The 14617-nt window shown below is 46.3% G+C and overlaps 1 protein-coding gene, 9 non-coding genes and 1 pseudogene across 14 annotated transcripts in view; all 11 read right to left on the reverse strand.

Annotated features, from left to right (window-relative positions):
- Positions 1–24: 24 nt before the first annotated feature.
- On the reverse strand, positions 25–143 carry LOC142581130 (5S ribosomal RNA). Its single transcript, XR_012828268.1, has one exon. It is a non-coding gene; the product is annotated as a 5S ribosomal RNA (ribosomal RNA).
- A 523-nt stretch (positions 144–666) lies between these two features.
- On the reverse strand, positions 667–784 carry LOC142580455 (5S ribosomal RNA; annotated as a pseudogene).
- Positions 785–1315: 531 nt separating this feature from the next.
- Positions 1316–1434, reverse strand: LOC142581131 (5S ribosomal RNA). Its single transcript, XR_012828269.1, has one exon. It is a non-coding gene; the product is annotated as a 5S ribosomal RNA (ribosomal RNA).
- Positions 1435–1960: 526 nt separating this feature from the next.
- On the reverse strand, positions 1961–2079 carry LOC142581132 (5S ribosomal RNA). The gene has a single exon (XR_012828270.1). It is a non-coding gene; the product is annotated as a 5S ribosomal RNA (ribosomal RNA).
- Positions 2080–2609: 530 nt separating this feature from the next.
- LOC142581133 (5S ribosomal RNA) lies at positions 2610–2728 on the reverse strand. The gene has a single exon (XR_012828271.1). It is a non-coding gene; the product is annotated as a 5S ribosomal RNA (ribosomal RNA).
- Positions 2729–3255: 527 nt separating this feature from the next.
- LOC142581134 (5S ribosomal RNA) lies at positions 3256–3374 on the reverse strand. Its single transcript, XR_012828272.1, has one exon. It is a non-coding gene; the product is annotated as a 5S ribosomal RNA (ribosomal RNA).
- Positions 3375–3901: 527 nt separating this feature from the next.
- On the reverse strand, positions 3902–4020 carry LOC142581135 (5S ribosomal RNA). The gene has a single exon (XR_012828273.1). It is a non-coding gene; the product is annotated as a 5S ribosomal RNA (ribosomal RNA).
- A 526-nt stretch (positions 4021–4546) lies between these two features.
- On the reverse strand, positions 4547–4665 carry LOC142581136 (5S ribosomal RNA). Its single transcript, XR_012828274.1, has one exon. It is a non-coding gene; the product is annotated as a 5S ribosomal RNA (ribosomal RNA).
- Positions 4666–5193: 528 nt separating this feature from the next.
- LOC142581137 (5S ribosomal RNA) lies at positions 5194–5312 on the reverse strand. Its single transcript, XR_012828275.1, has one exon. It is a non-coding gene; the product is annotated as a 5S ribosomal RNA (ribosomal RNA).
- Positions 5313–5838: 526 nt separating this feature from the next.
- Positions 5839–5957, reverse strand: LOC142581138 (5S ribosomal RNA). The gene has a single exon (XR_012828276.1). It is a non-coding gene; the product is annotated as a 5S ribosomal RNA (ribosomal RNA).
- A 684-nt stretch (positions 5958–6641) lies between these two features.
- Positions 6642–14617, reverse strand: part of Liprin-beta (liprin-beta 1) — a 148843-nt gene continuing 140867 nt past the window's right edge. For all 5 annotated transcript variants that reach the window (XM_075690852.1, XM_075690851.1, XM_075690850.1 and 2 more), the window contains 2 exons: positions 12521–12577; positions 6642–11111 (listed from right to left, as the gene is read on the reverse strand). In XM_075690852.1, coding sequence (XP_075546967.1) covers positions 11061–11111; positions 12521–12577 — 108 coding nt within the window. In that variant the 3' untranslated portion in view covers positions 6642–11060. The remainder of the gene's footprint in view (positions 11112–12520; positions 12578–14617) is intronic.

Consider the following 14617-nt stretch of genomic DNA (forward strand, 5'->3'; position numbering starts at 1 on the left):
GCAATAAAAAAGCAAACAGAACGGTGCCATCAGCACTCGGTGTTCCCAGGTGGTCTCCCTCCCAAGTACTGACCGAGCCCAATGCTGCTTAGCTTCGGGGATCGGACGAGAACCGGCGTATTCAGCATGGTATGGCCGATGGCGAGAATGTGCTGTTTACGACTGCACCTGTATCGTTCTGCTATGTTGTGCAGTCGCCGAATGTATTGCTACAGCATACAGCACGTACGCGGCAGTCTTTCCGTGAACAATACACGCACGCGTCGTGTACGTTGATCACTCCGTTTGTGGTTCGCTGCATGCGTGCGTGCTAGTGCTCACAAAAACAAGAGGGCGAGCGCCACATTTTGCGCGCGTTGCAGCCCACAAGGTGCCACTTTATTGATGCGTTGTCATTGAGCTGTATGCGGGTGTGACAAGTAAGCGGTTAGACGCTTGTGCGACTAAATTTTGCATCATTGCGTATACCGCTTACCACCGTCATCATTCCGCGTACAATATCGTGTAGTGGCCTGAATATTGTTGGTGTTACACTTCGGCGTTGGCTCTACCAGCAGGCTCCAGTTGAACGTAAGTTACAGTAAATGAAACCACCCACACGTTGTGCAAATGAAAAAAAAAAACAAGACGTCACAGAAGCACGCAATAAAAAAGCAAAAAGAACGGTGCCATCAGCACTCGTTGTTCCCAGGTGGTCTCCCTCCCAAGTACTGACCGAGCCCAATGCTGCTTAGCTTCGGGGATCGGACGAGAACCGGCGTTTCAGCATGGTATGGCCGATGGCGAGAATGTGCTGTTTACGACTGCACCTGTATCGTGCTGCTATGTTGTGCAGTCGCCGAATGTATTGCTACAGCATACAGCACGTACGCGGCAGTCTTTCCGTGAACAATACACGCACGCGTCGTGTACGTTGATCACTCCGTTTGTGGTTCGCTGCATGCGTGCGTGCTAGTGCTCACAAAAACAAGAGGGCGAGCGCCACATTTTGCGCGCGTTGCAGCCCACAAGGTGCCACTTTATTGATGCGTTGTCATTGAGCTGTATGCGGGTGTGACAAGTAAGCGGTTAGACGCTTGTGCGACTAAATTTTGCATCATTGCGTATACCGCTTACCACCGTCATCATTCCGCGTACAATATCGTGTAGTGGCCTGAATATTGTTGGTGTTACACTTCGGCGTTGGCTCTACCAGCAGGCTCCAGTTGAACGTAAGTTACAGTAAATGAAACCACCCACACGTTGTGCAAATGAAAAAAAAAAAAAAAAAAACAAGACGTCACAGAAGCACGCAATAAAAAAGCAAAAAGAACGGTGCCATCAGCACTCGGTGTTCCCAGGTGGTCTCCCTCCCAAGTACTGACCGAGCCCAATGCTGCTTAGCTTCGGGGATCGGACGAGAACCGGCGTATTCAGCATGGTATGGCCGATGGCGAGAATGTGCTGTTTACGACTGCACCTGTATCGTGCTGCTATGTTGTGCAGTCGCCGAATGTATTGCTACAGCATACAGCACGTACGCGGCAGTCTTTCCGTGAACAATACACGCACGCGTCGTGTACGTTGATCACTCCGTTTGTGGTTCGCTGCATGCGTGCGTGCTAGTGCTCACAAAAACAAGAGGGCGAGCGCCACATTTTGCGCGCGTTGCAGCCCACAAGGTGCCACTTTATTGATGCGTTGTCATTGAGCTGTATGCGGGTGTGACAAGTAAGCGGTTAGACGCTTGTGCGACTAAATTTTGCATCATTGCGTATACCGCTTACCACCGTCATCATTCCGCGTACAATATCGTGTAGTGGCCTGAATATTGTTGGTGTTACACTTCGGCGTTGGCTCTACCAGCAGGCTCCAGTTGAACGTAAGTTACAGTAAATGAAACCACCCACACGTTGTGCAAATGAAAAAAAAAAAAAACAAGACGTCACAGAAGCACGCAATAAAAAAGCAAAAAGAACGGTGCCATCAGCACTCGGTGTTCCCAGGTGGTCTCCCTCCCAAGTACTGACCGAGCCCAATGCTGCTTAGCTTCGGGGATCGGACGAGAACCGGCGTATTCAGCATGGTATGGCCGATGGCGAGAATGTGCTGTTTACGACTGCACCTGTATCGTGCTGCTATGTTGTGCAGTCGCCGAATGTATTGCTACAGCATACAGCACGTACGCGGCAGTCTTTCCGTGAACAATACACGCACGCGTCGTGTACGTTGATCACTCCGTTTGTGGTTCGCTGCATGCGTGCGTGCTAGTGCTCACAAAAACAAGAGGGCGAGCGCCACATTTTGCGCGCGTTGCAGCCCACAAGGTGCCACTTTATTGATGCGTTGTCATTGAGCTGTATGCGGGTGTGACAAGTAAGCGGTTAGACGCTTGTGCGACTAAATTTTGCATCATTGCGTATACCGCTTGCCACCGTCATCATTCCGCGTACAATATCGTGTAGTGGCCTGAATATTGTTGGTGTTACACTTCGGCGTTGGCTCTACCAGCAGGCTCCAGTTGAACGTAAGTTACAGTAAATGAAACCACCCACACGTTCTGGAAATGAAAAAAAAAAAAAAAAAACAAGACGTCACAGAAGCACGCAATAAAAAAGCAAAAAGAACGGTGCCATCAGCACTCGGTGTTCCCAGGTGGTCTCCCTCCCAAGTACTGACCGAGCCCAATGCTGCTTAGCTTCGGGGATCGGACGAGAACCGGCGTATTCAGCATGGTATGGCCGATGGCGAGAATGTGCTGTTTACGACTGCACCTGTATCGTGCTGCTATGTTGTGCAGTCGCCGAATGTATTGCTACAGCATACAGCACGTACGCGGCAGTCTTTCCGTGAACAATACACGCACGCGTCGTGTACGTTGATCACTCCGTTTGTGGTTCGCTGCATGCGTGCGTGCTAGTGCTCACAAAAACAAGAGGGCGAGCGCCACATTTTGCGCGCGTTGCAGCCCACAAGGTGCCACTTTATTGATGCGTTGTCATTGAGCTGTATGCGGGTGTGACAAGTAAGCGGTTAGACGCTTGTGCGACTAAATTTTGCATCATTGCGTATACCGCTTACCACCGTCATCATTCCGCGTACAATATCGTGTAGTGGCCTGAATATTGTTGGTGTTACACTTCGGCGTTGGCTCTACCAGCAGGCTCCAGTTGAACGTAAGTTACAGTAAATGAAACCACCCACACGTTGTGCAAATGAAAAAAAAAAAAAAACAGGACGTCACAGAAGCACGCAATAAAAAAGCAAAAAGAACGGTGCCATCAGCACTCGGTGTTCCCAGGTGGTCTCCCTCCCAAGTACTGACCGAGCCCAATGCTGCTTAGCTTCGGGGATCGGACGAGAACCGGCGTATTCAGCATGGTATGGCCGATGGCGAGAATGTGCTGTTTACGACTGCACCTGTATCGTGCTGCTATGTTGTGCAGTCGCCGAATGTATTGCTACAGCATACAGCACGTACGCGGCAGTCTTTCCGTGAACAATACACGCACGCGTCGTGTACGTTGATCACTCCGTTTGTGGTTCGCTGCATGCGTGCGTGCTAGTGCTCACAAAAACAAGAGGGCGAGCGCCACATTTTGCGCGCGTTGCAGCCCACAAGGTGCCACTTTATTGATGCGTTGTCATTGAGCTGTATGCGGGTGTGACAAGTAAGCGGTTAGACGCTTGTGCGACTAAATTTTGCATCATTGCGTATACCGCTTACCACCGTCATCATTCCGCGTACAATATCGTGTAGTGGCCTGAATATTGTTGGTGTTACACTTCGGCGTTGGCTCTACCAGCAGGCTCCAGTTGAACGTAAGTTACAGTAAATGAAACCACCCACACGTTGTGCAAATGAAAAAAAAAAAAAAACAAGACGTCACAGAAGCACGCAATAAAAAAGCAAAAAGAACGGTGCCATCAGCACTCGGTGTTCCCAGGTGGTCTCCCTCCCAAGTACTGACCGAGCCCAATGCTGCTTAGCTTCGGGGATCGGACGAGAACCGGCGTATTCAGCATGGTATGGCCGATGGCGAGAATGTGCTGTTTACGACTGCACCTGTATCGTGCTGCTATGTTGTGCAGTCGCCGAATGTATTGCTACAGCATACAGCACGTACGCGGCAGTCTTTCCGTGAACAATACACGCACGCGTCGTGTACGTTGATCACTCTGTTTGTGGTTCGCTGCATGCGTGCGTGCTAGTGCTCACAAAAACAAGAGGGCGAGCGCCACATTTTGCGCGCGTTGCAGCCCACAAGGTGCCACTTTATTGATGCGTTGTCATTGAGCTGTATGCGGGTGTGACAAGTAAGCGGTTAGACGCTTGTGCGACTAAATTTTGCATCATTGCGTATACCGCTTACCACCGTCATCATTCCGCGTACAATATCGTGTAGTGGCGTGAATATTGTTGGTGTTACACTTCGGCGTTGGCTCTACCAGCAGGCTCCAGTTGAACGTAAGTTACAGTAAATGAAACCACCCACACGTTGTGCAAATGAAAAAAAAAAAAAACAAGACGTCACAGAAGCACGCAATAAAAAAGCAAAAAGAACGGTGCCATCAGCACTCGGTGTTCCCAGGTGGTCTCCCTCCCAAGTACTGACCGAGCCCAATGCTGCTTAGCTTCGGGGATCGGACGAGAACCGGCGTATTCAGCATGGTATGGCCGATGGCGAGAATGTGCTGTTTACGACTGCACCTGTATCGTGCTGCTATGTTGTGCAGTCGCCGAATGTATTGCTACAGCATACAGCACGTACGCGGCAGTCTTTCCGTGAACAATACACGCACGCGTCGTGTACGTTGATCACTCCGTTTGTGGTTCGCTGCATGCGTGCGTGCTAGTGCTCACAAAAACAAGAGGGCGAGCGCCACATTTTGCGCGCGTTGCAGCCCACAAGGTGCCACTTTATTGATGCGTTGTCATTGAGCTGTATGCGGGTGTGACAAGTAAGCGGTTAGACGCTTGTGCGACTAAATTTTGCATCATTGCGTATACCGCTTACCACCGTCATCATTCCGCGTACAATATCGTGTAGTGGCCTGAATATTGTTGGTGTTACACTTCGGCGTTGGCTCTACCAGCAGGCTCCAGTTGAACGTAAGTTACAGCAAATGAAACCACCCACACGTTGTGCAAATGAAAAAAAAAAAAAAAACAGGACGTCACAGAAGCACGCAATAAAAAAGCAAAAAGAACGGTGCCATCAGCACTCGGTGTTCCCAGGTGGTCTCCCTCCCAAGTACTGACCGAGCCCAATGCTGCTTAGCTTCGGGGATCGGACGAGAACCGGCGTATTCAGCATGGTATGGCCGATGGCGAGAATGTGCTGTTTACGACTGCACCTGTATCGTGCTGCTATGTTGTGCAGTCGCCGAATGTATTGCTACAGCATACAGCACGTACGCGGCAGTCTTTCCGTGAACAATACACGCACGCGTCGTGTACGTTGATCACTCCGTTTGTGGTTCGCTGCATGCGTGCGTGCTAGTGCTCACAAAAACAAGAGGGCGAGCGCCACATTTTGCGCGCGTTGCAGCCCACAAGGTGCCACTTTATTGATGCGTTGTCATTGAGCTGTATGCGGGTGTGACAAGTAAGCGGTTAGACGCTTGTGCGACTAAATTTTGCATCATTGCGTATACCGCTTACCACCGTCATCATTCCGCGTACAATATCGTGTAGTGGCCTGAATATTGTTGGTGTTACACTTCGGCGTTGGCTCTACCAGCAGGCTCCAGTTGAACGTAAGTTACAGTAAATGAAACCACCCACACGTTGTGCAAATGAAAAAAAAAAAAAAACAAGACGTCACAGAAGCACGCAATAAAAAGCAAAAAGAACGGTGCCATCAGCACTCGGTGTTCCCAGGTGGTCTCCCTCCCAAGTACTGACCGAGCCCAATGCTGCTTAGCTTCGGGGATCGGACGAGAACCGGCGTATTCAGCATGGTATGGCCGATGGCGAGAATGTGCTGTTTACGACTGCACCTGTATCGTGCTGCTATGTTGTGCAGTCGCCGAATGTATTGCTACAGCATACAGCACGTACGCGGCAGTCTTTCCGTGAACAATACACGCACGCGTCGTGTACGTTGATCACTCCGTTTGTGGTTCGCTGCATGCGTGCGTGCTAGTGCTCACAAAAACAAGAGGGCTGCTGCTGCTGCTGCTGCTGCTGCTGCTGCTGCTGCTGCTGCTGCTGCTGCATAAGCAGCATACGCATGTGCATAAGCATAAGCAGCATATGCTCGCATAAGCGTTCAGCAGAGCAAGAACAAACACAAGCAGAGCAGGCAAGGTAACATTTAAATCATGTCAGAACTGCCATGTGCTGTCAATATCAACCCAAATTAACGCTACTGAATGACGTTAACAGCAGACAATGCTTCGCATACATTGATTCCCACAGTGCGTGGCATGTGGAATTTTTTTTAGTTGCACTTTTTGCAATGTAAACACAACCTGAAATCAGTGCTATTACATATTACCCTTAGCTCGCATTTCCGAGGGTATACATTCACGCTGCAGGGAAATTCAGCTTCTTTTTGGGTTCTCGCTTTCCGCCATTCCATGACAACTGAAATAAGTGAACCAGGAAGCTCAACACATACAGACCCGGTTTATCTGCTCATGATTAGGACTGCTACTGTAGCATCTTGTTTATTTCAGCGAACAGCATTCCACAGTGCATGAAGGACAATGTTGACAAGCATGACAATTATGATGACAGGACATCGAGGTTTGTACAGGTTGCAATTAAAGATGTTTCTTTTATAATAGCTTCTTAAGTAATGCCTTAAACGGCCAAACACAAGGTTTTTATTGGAAGGTCAAAGAGAAGTGTTTAAAACTACAGAAATATGGCTCTCGAGAAGGCACAGGTATGAGCAGCAGTAGCTGGAGCATGCAGCACCTCTCCTCATTTTGGGCAATCGTCTCTACTTGGTTATCGCCACAAAGTGAAGTTAGATAGTTTACACACATGAATTTGCAAACAAGATTACTGAAGACTGTCACATTTGTCAAATTATCTCCCTTACAGCTGTATGGGAGATCATTTACTATACAGCAGTATGGTAAATTCAGAGAAAACTTTCATGAATGTAGTTCATAGGACCTTTACTTTTGAGCATGCACCATTAACTAGTCTGTGGAAGTTAAGAAGTTTAGCAAGCTGTAGAAGGCATTGTCGCAGGCCTCTGCTTTTGTGAAAGCCAGATAACACTAGGACTATTGCATGTATGCTTGAAAGCTTATTACTCTCTCTTCTGTATTCTGCATTTGCTGTACATAACTGCACTAACACTACGGTCCATACATTGAAAGCAACGCTGTGCAGGCTACGCAAGTGTGGTCACAGAAATGTATCATTTTGAGTGTTTCATAGTGAAAGGGCCTTTCCTTTGCAATGCCTTTTACAGAACAGCTTCTTGAGTTAACATTACAAAATATGAAGTTAACATTACATCAAATCACATATTGTTTGCATGCCTTGAACTTCCAGCACATTACAAACAATGTTGTGCCTTGCAGCACACTGTGAAAGCTGTGCAATGAGTACAGTCATTGTCTACATGTTCCTATGGGACATTTGCTTCATATATTGTGAATGTAATGAATGTATGAAGCGAACATAGCACTAAAGTGCCTAGTGCATACAATTTCTTTCTGTCATGTACAATGGACTAAGTTTTGGTAATGAATGCAGATAAGTGTGGGAAGTTGCTCTAGCCTCCACAGTACTGCCTCCCATATATGAAACAAAGTGCAGCATCACATATAGCTGAGGCAATTGGCCATGCTGAACATTTCACTGAACAAACTTTCTACACCTGCTATATCATGAACTACGCATTTGGCTTCCTGCTTATATACATAAAACAGCGTTCACTGCTAAGAATCAGGTGACTATATATGTCACGAAGCACTTTGAGCAGTAAGCGTTCGCGACTAGAACGTCGGAGCAGAGAGAGGTAGTGTAGCTGATCGAGCACGCACCGAAACAAGGTTTTTCTCTCTCGTCGTCACTGTCTCTCTCCTAGCCACAGCCCCACTGCTTGTCTTACAGTACATTATATATATATATATATATATATATACTCATCTGATTCTTAGCAGCCAACACTGTAACTGCACAGTCATGGCAGGCACACCCTTTGTAAAAACTTTCAAATCACAGCATGACCGAACTGATTGGACTGGGTGCCCTGCTGATATGAGCACCCCAGATTGTGGGTGACAGTGCTCCTCGTCTTTCTTATTACTTCGCACAGTGCCAGGTGTACTACAACCGTCCTTCAACAGTTGTCGCTCATAAAGTGGCCTCAAACTTTTCGCAATACCTGTGCTGCACATCGTTTGCATAGCATTTGAGCACAACTGGCAAGCAACCACGCATATACAAGAACCACCTGCTGCACTGAGAAGGGATTGACAACCAGTGTAAAGTCTAAAAATGCCTTTCATCCCTTCATATCAGAACCAGAGGAGAAAGTCATGTTTGTTACCTTGCAGTAAAATTTGATTTTCATCACAACCTAGTGACACCGCAAGTTCAGAAATGAAGCTGCTGAAACGTTAGCCACATGCAAGATGCAGAAGGCACAAAGCAAGACCGCTAATACGGCCCTCAGCCACCACTGCATTGTCAAACCTCACTATGAAACCACAATCGAAGCACAAAGGCTGTTTTAATATGTAGGATCCCTTACTTGCGTGTCCTCTAATGCCCAAACTATGACAAAACCATGTTAAAAAGGTGGACGGCAGCTCTGCACTAAGCAGTTACACGTGCACGAGCTCTTTGTTCACCTTGGTAAAAAATGCAAGCCTGACTACAGGACAACCAGCGGAGGAAGGAAAAGAATTGCTGAGTTCTACCTACAGTACTCAGCCAGTATCAGCAGACCGAAAATACTTGCAGTTAGCCTCATGTATAACGTGAGGTGGTGCCAGGTGGGGCACTTTGGCAAGAAAGAAGCACCAAAGGAGGGATGACACAATCCTCCACAGTCGAACTCCCAGGCACCGTGTCTTCAGCCATCTCATGAAAAGTTGCATAAACACTACTTGGTTCCTTGCAACGAAAAGCAGGTATCACTGCATAGTTTTAACAAGACAGAGCTAAAAAGGATGAACATTTTAAATTATGGGGGTTGCCATACTAAGGATATAGATTCGCTCTAATTGACGCTGTAGTGGGTGGGAACCCAGATTAATTTTGGACAACAAGCGTTCTTTAATGCGCACCTAAATCTAGGCATGTGGGCACTTATGCATTCTGCTGCCCATCAGAATGCGGCCACTGCGGCTGGGAATCCTTGACCTCATGTTCAGCAGCGGCCATTGGTGGTGGATAGCTGAGAAAAATCATCACACATACACACACAGTGTGACGTGTAAACTAAAAGCTAAATTAAATGGACGTTTAGGAGGCAGATGGGTAGGATATAGATACTACGAAAGGCTGGCAACACAGGCAAGTAAAACATGCATGCTCCTGTAGATCAGCACATTTCGCACCCACATTTCGCATTTTAGCATAAACTGCTAAAACTAGGCCAAACGTGAAAAGTATGCACAAATGATTGTGCTTCAGCAAGCATGTTTTAACTGCTTCTCTTTTACCTTGATTACTTTTTGTCAGCTTGTTTCCTATGCACTTCAACTCTTAAATGTGAATGAAATGCTATAGTTATTTTGTGCATCATACTGTATGTGTCTGTGGTAATCTTTAATAGCTCTGCATCATGTTAATACTGTGCGGTGCAACTTGCCTTCCACAATGTTGCACCTTGGTGGCTATGCTCCCAAACAAGCTCCCATGATGCTCCCACATGATGCTGCACTACAGAACACTTGGAAAGGAAACACTCGCTCTGTACAAGAGGAAAAGCTCTCATGACAGAACAATGTAAAAGAAAGCAAACAATGAGCATGCCTTGCATAGTTTGAATAACAGCTCTCTTGTACGCCCTAGCACAGTACGCTCGATAAATCACTTTCGGGGATGTCACCTTCAGTGAGCCCTCATTGGCTAAGCCAGCAGAATTGGAGTCATAAAAACAAAGGCCTCACCTCCAGCAAAGTCGTTTCCAAGCAGCATAGTACTTGAATACCTCGACAGGATGCCTGTCACTCTGGTGAGCCATCTTGCTTGTCATCACATCAAGCAATAAGATAAAGCATGCGATCACAAGTGGTCAATCAAATGAAGATATAACAACCCCTCCCCCTTTTTTCCTGGCACCTAGTTGGCCGGTTAGCCAGTTTTTGTAAATGATGACATTTTAACAAAATAGACAGAAACATGACCTAGATAAGAAACCCAGAACATGGGAGGTGGAAGCAATGTGTGCATTCGTACATATCTGCTTTTTCTTTTTTTGGTGTGTGGGCTTTGACAAACACAACTGAAGAAGAAGAATCAAGACACAATGCCAGTCGGTGACGAAATAGAAATCGTGTCACACATTAGGAACACATTAACCTACCTAAAGCAGGGTAACTCTGAGAAATACATGCTCCGAGGGCTAAATATCACCACGCAGCATGGGTGACCATACTGTGTGGGTACTGTGTGTGGGTACGGGTACTGTGCCCCGCATACCAGCACCTGTTGGCAAACGTTAGTTCCACCTACAGCAGGAATTGTTACCACAGCACAGTCGAAACATTTGATGTGTGTATCCCACTGCAATTGGCGTGAGCTGCGACTTGGTATACATTGGGAGCCATTTGCTCCATCATGGAATCACCAAGTTTCCCAAGGTGTGGCCAACAGGAGCATGGTATGGAAGAGTCTTTCCTTCTGTTTTTGCGCAGACATATTTGTCATTGTTCACTTATTTCACAAAGAAAAAAAATGATTTAAAAAAGAAACAGCATTTGTGATAGAGCTCTGCATCCTGCTTGCAATACTTGTAGTAAGTTTAAAAAGTGTCAGTATATAAAATAGGCGTATCATTTCACTATGTGTGATACGCATGTATATATTAAAAAAAAAAGGCAATGAGGTGCTTTGGTATGGGCAAGATTAGAGACGGTGACGCCCCCCATGTTGCTGCCTATATGTTGGTTGATGCCAGTTTGTCCAGGTTCTTTACTTCCTGAAGTTTCTGCAGGAAAGGGCAGAGAAGAGGTCAGCTCACAATTACTGGCAGAAACCTCATGCATTCTTTTGATAAGTGCTGGATTAGGGGCTAGTCGCAATGCACCAGCACTGCCATTTACATTATAAGGGATGGCATAGCGGATATGGCTTCGGACAGATCATAACCACATAGGTATGTGAACATGCTTCTGAGATCTGAGTCTTTTTGACATGCTGTGTGCTAGCAGCACGAGCAGCACGTCAAGTGTACCACAATCACACGTAAGAGTAAAGCCACTTCCAAAGAAGAGATACAGTCGACCACCTTTAATTCGACCCTGACGGGACCGATCAAATTGATCGAATTATCTGGTGGGTTGAATGAAAATAGATGCATAAGAAATGCCAAAAGACACTGCGAATTAATTGGCAGTAGTTGCCCGATTCTAACATGCCCCAAAATCAAAGCATGCCAATTTTATATGTGTACAAAGTAGGAAACTAAATAGAAATGAGATTAAAACTTCTAAACAAAGCAGAAATCTCATGCGGACTTGATTCTAGAAATATTGTTGCAGAATGGCGGCCAAATTTTTGAAGTCAGCTTCGCCACATGGTGTCTTAAAATCAGCTTCGCCGCAAAACCACCGTGTTATGCGGTAAAGCGTACAAACGTTGCGAAGGTGGTTTTGGGTTTGTCAGATTGCACCACTGCAAGCAAGTTTCGGCCCAATATTTTTTTTAAGGAAATGTGCACCTGTTACAATCGGGTCGATGCAATAATCATATAATTGCGAGCTATGGTTATTGATCGAAAATTTTCCTAGGGCAGGCTAAAATGGGCATTTTTACAAGTGATGATGTGTGTTCCATGCATTCACTGCCTTCTAAGCTCTGCCGAAACAGATGCTGCCACTAAAGGGGGGTCGCTACTGGGGTCACCATAGGATTCAGGCATATGTGCGTGCTGACTAGTGAAGTTCGAATTATCTGGCAAAGGTTAATTTTAAGATCAATATAACAAATTTTTGGGCACATAAAAATGCATGGGCAGGGACCTTCGGCCGGATCGAAGTAACACAGAAATCAAATTACCTTAAGTGAAATTAACAGAAGTCTACTGTATAAGCTGGAAAGATGAATTACACTACCACCTCACTGATATGTTCACAGTTATAAAGATATCCCAGGGGTTATGTCATGGCAACCAACTTCTGGTAGATTATCCATAGACTGTATCGAGTTCACTGTCGACACTCAGTGACGTTCTGACAGATTTCATGTCAAGTTAGGTCGCACTAACAACATGATAGACATATAAGAAATTTTTCAGTGCAAATAAATTTACTGCACCGCTGCTTACTGCAGTGTCCCTACATCACAGGGAGTGTACATTCACTATTGGTGCATTATTGTAAAATCATGCAGCCTTACCATGAACGACGAAATTTCATTGGACACAGCTTCGATTTCTTGAGCTGTCTTGGGATCCTGGTAGAGGCATTGGATAAAATTTTTAAAAGGAAAAGAAAAAGAAAACCCAGTGTTAATGTCAACCAGTAAAATACTTGCTGCGAACATGTGCACCTGACAAGTACTACCACTGACACCAGAAGAACCTGATTCTACAGCTTATTTACCCCTGTTGAGTCAACAAGCTATACACACGTGAATGGCTTCGGATCACTGTATTATACTGAATGCTATGCAGGTAAGGGAGACAGGTATCAACAGCTCTCTCAGTAAAAGCAGGGCTTCTAATGTGTTCATTTGGCCCACAGACAGCATATTGCAGAGTATATTGTTCAACAGATTTTATATTTTGTTACATATTTGAAAATTGTGTGCAAATGAAATACAGCATATGTCTGGCTTTTGGGACTTTCTAGGAATAGCAAAGCCATTTGAAAAATTGGGCAGTCCGAAAAAACAAATGCATGCCTTTACTTTCCCTCACGGGCTCAAATTGCAACAGCCATGTCTGAAAAAGCTGCAGCTCTTTCAGTGCCACTGACATAGTGGTATGTTTTCAACAATTTCCAGTAGGATGTGAGCAGTTACACGAAGTTTGCAAGCTCAGACATAGTTCCGCCATCTGTTATATATTTCTACAAGCATTTTTCTCATCTCTGGGTTTGCTCAGTCTGTGACAGTGAGCCCTTTGCACTCTTAACATGATTCACTGCAATACATTGAGTACGCTTCACCGCGTAACAACGCTGTGATGCAGCGAAGCTGACTTTTGGTCATTGGCATATTAAACGCTTTAGGCTCATGCAGTGAAAGGAGACGGTGGGAGCACGTGTGTATAATTCAGGAACACATTTCATGTTCCAAGACAGTGGTCCCATTGCACTTTTTCTATGCTTCACCGGAATGCATTGTGTATGCATGACTGCGCAAGACTGCCATAATGCGACAAAGCTGACTTTCGGGAACCGGCATTATGCAATGTTTGACCCTTGCATTCTCTCTGTGCTTCAATGTCATCAGCGAGAATCACGAAGTCAGTGCCATTGCTGACCCCCCCCAGTTGCGAATCCTTCAAACGAAAAACATCGCACCGAGCAGCAGGAAGCTTGACAACGAACATCAAAGCAGGTAGGCCTAACGACAGCACAAAATGACTACCATGGCTGCCAGTGAATCGGCAAGCAACAGCACTGGTTCAAGGTTCTGAGATAATAAAAATGGTGGTGGTGGTAGTGGTGGCCTCAATTAAGCCATTTTTGGACCAGCAGATATGGCAAAAAGGTCAAAAAATCACCATATGGAATTTCAAATGTCGTCATACATTCGGTCTGTGGGGTACAGTCGCCCACTGATTTTTCGGACTGCTTCGCGGCACTGCCATTCTCTCCATAGACCACAATGTATAACAACTGCCGAAAGTTCAGACACCTTGCAACCTCTTGTCTGATTTTTCAGACACTCCTTAAGCCAACTCGATCGAGAGCACCATGCACCGACTCTGACTTGTGCATGGTTCGACATGCTGAACGTCATTTTTGTTTTAAACGGAGCTTTTTTGCTGCCCCACGAAGTGGTGCTACTGTAAATCCCCGCTCATCATCATCGTTTCTGCCTGGTTTGATAGAGTTGCTACAGCAGTTCCGGTCTCAGCTTAGTAAGCCATGTCAAGACAATCCAGCAGTTGATTTGTTTGTTTCTTCGTGCACGACGCTGCGAGTAGGCCACGTTTTTCATTTGTGCGACTGGTGTCGGCGTGACGGCGTGGTGGTGTTTGCTTTGTGTGCTGTGTCGAGGTTGCGGTGTCTAATGGTGTCGAGTGTCTAATGGTGCCGACAGTGCCCGCACAGACTGCGCTTGGGCATGCCGGCAAGTGGATGCTAGGAGGCCTAGGATATGTCGCCTCCCGATGTGCTCCCTACTGACGTCGAAAATGTTCTGTGGAGACCGGCACAGAGGTTGTATTGCAATTCCAGACACCGTCTCATTTGACAGTTTCACAGGTGCTGACACTGCTGTACTGACATACGCAGAACTCGACGACGGTGAGATCATTCGTCA

Source organism: Dermacentor variabilis, chromosome 4 (genome assembly GCF_050947875.1).
Source record: "Dermacentor variabilis isolate Ectoservices chromosome 4, ASM5094787v1, whole genome shotgun sequence".
Lineage (NCBI taxonomy): Eukaryota > Metazoa > Arthropoda > Arachnida > Ixodida > Ixodidae > Dermacentor > Dermacentor variabilis.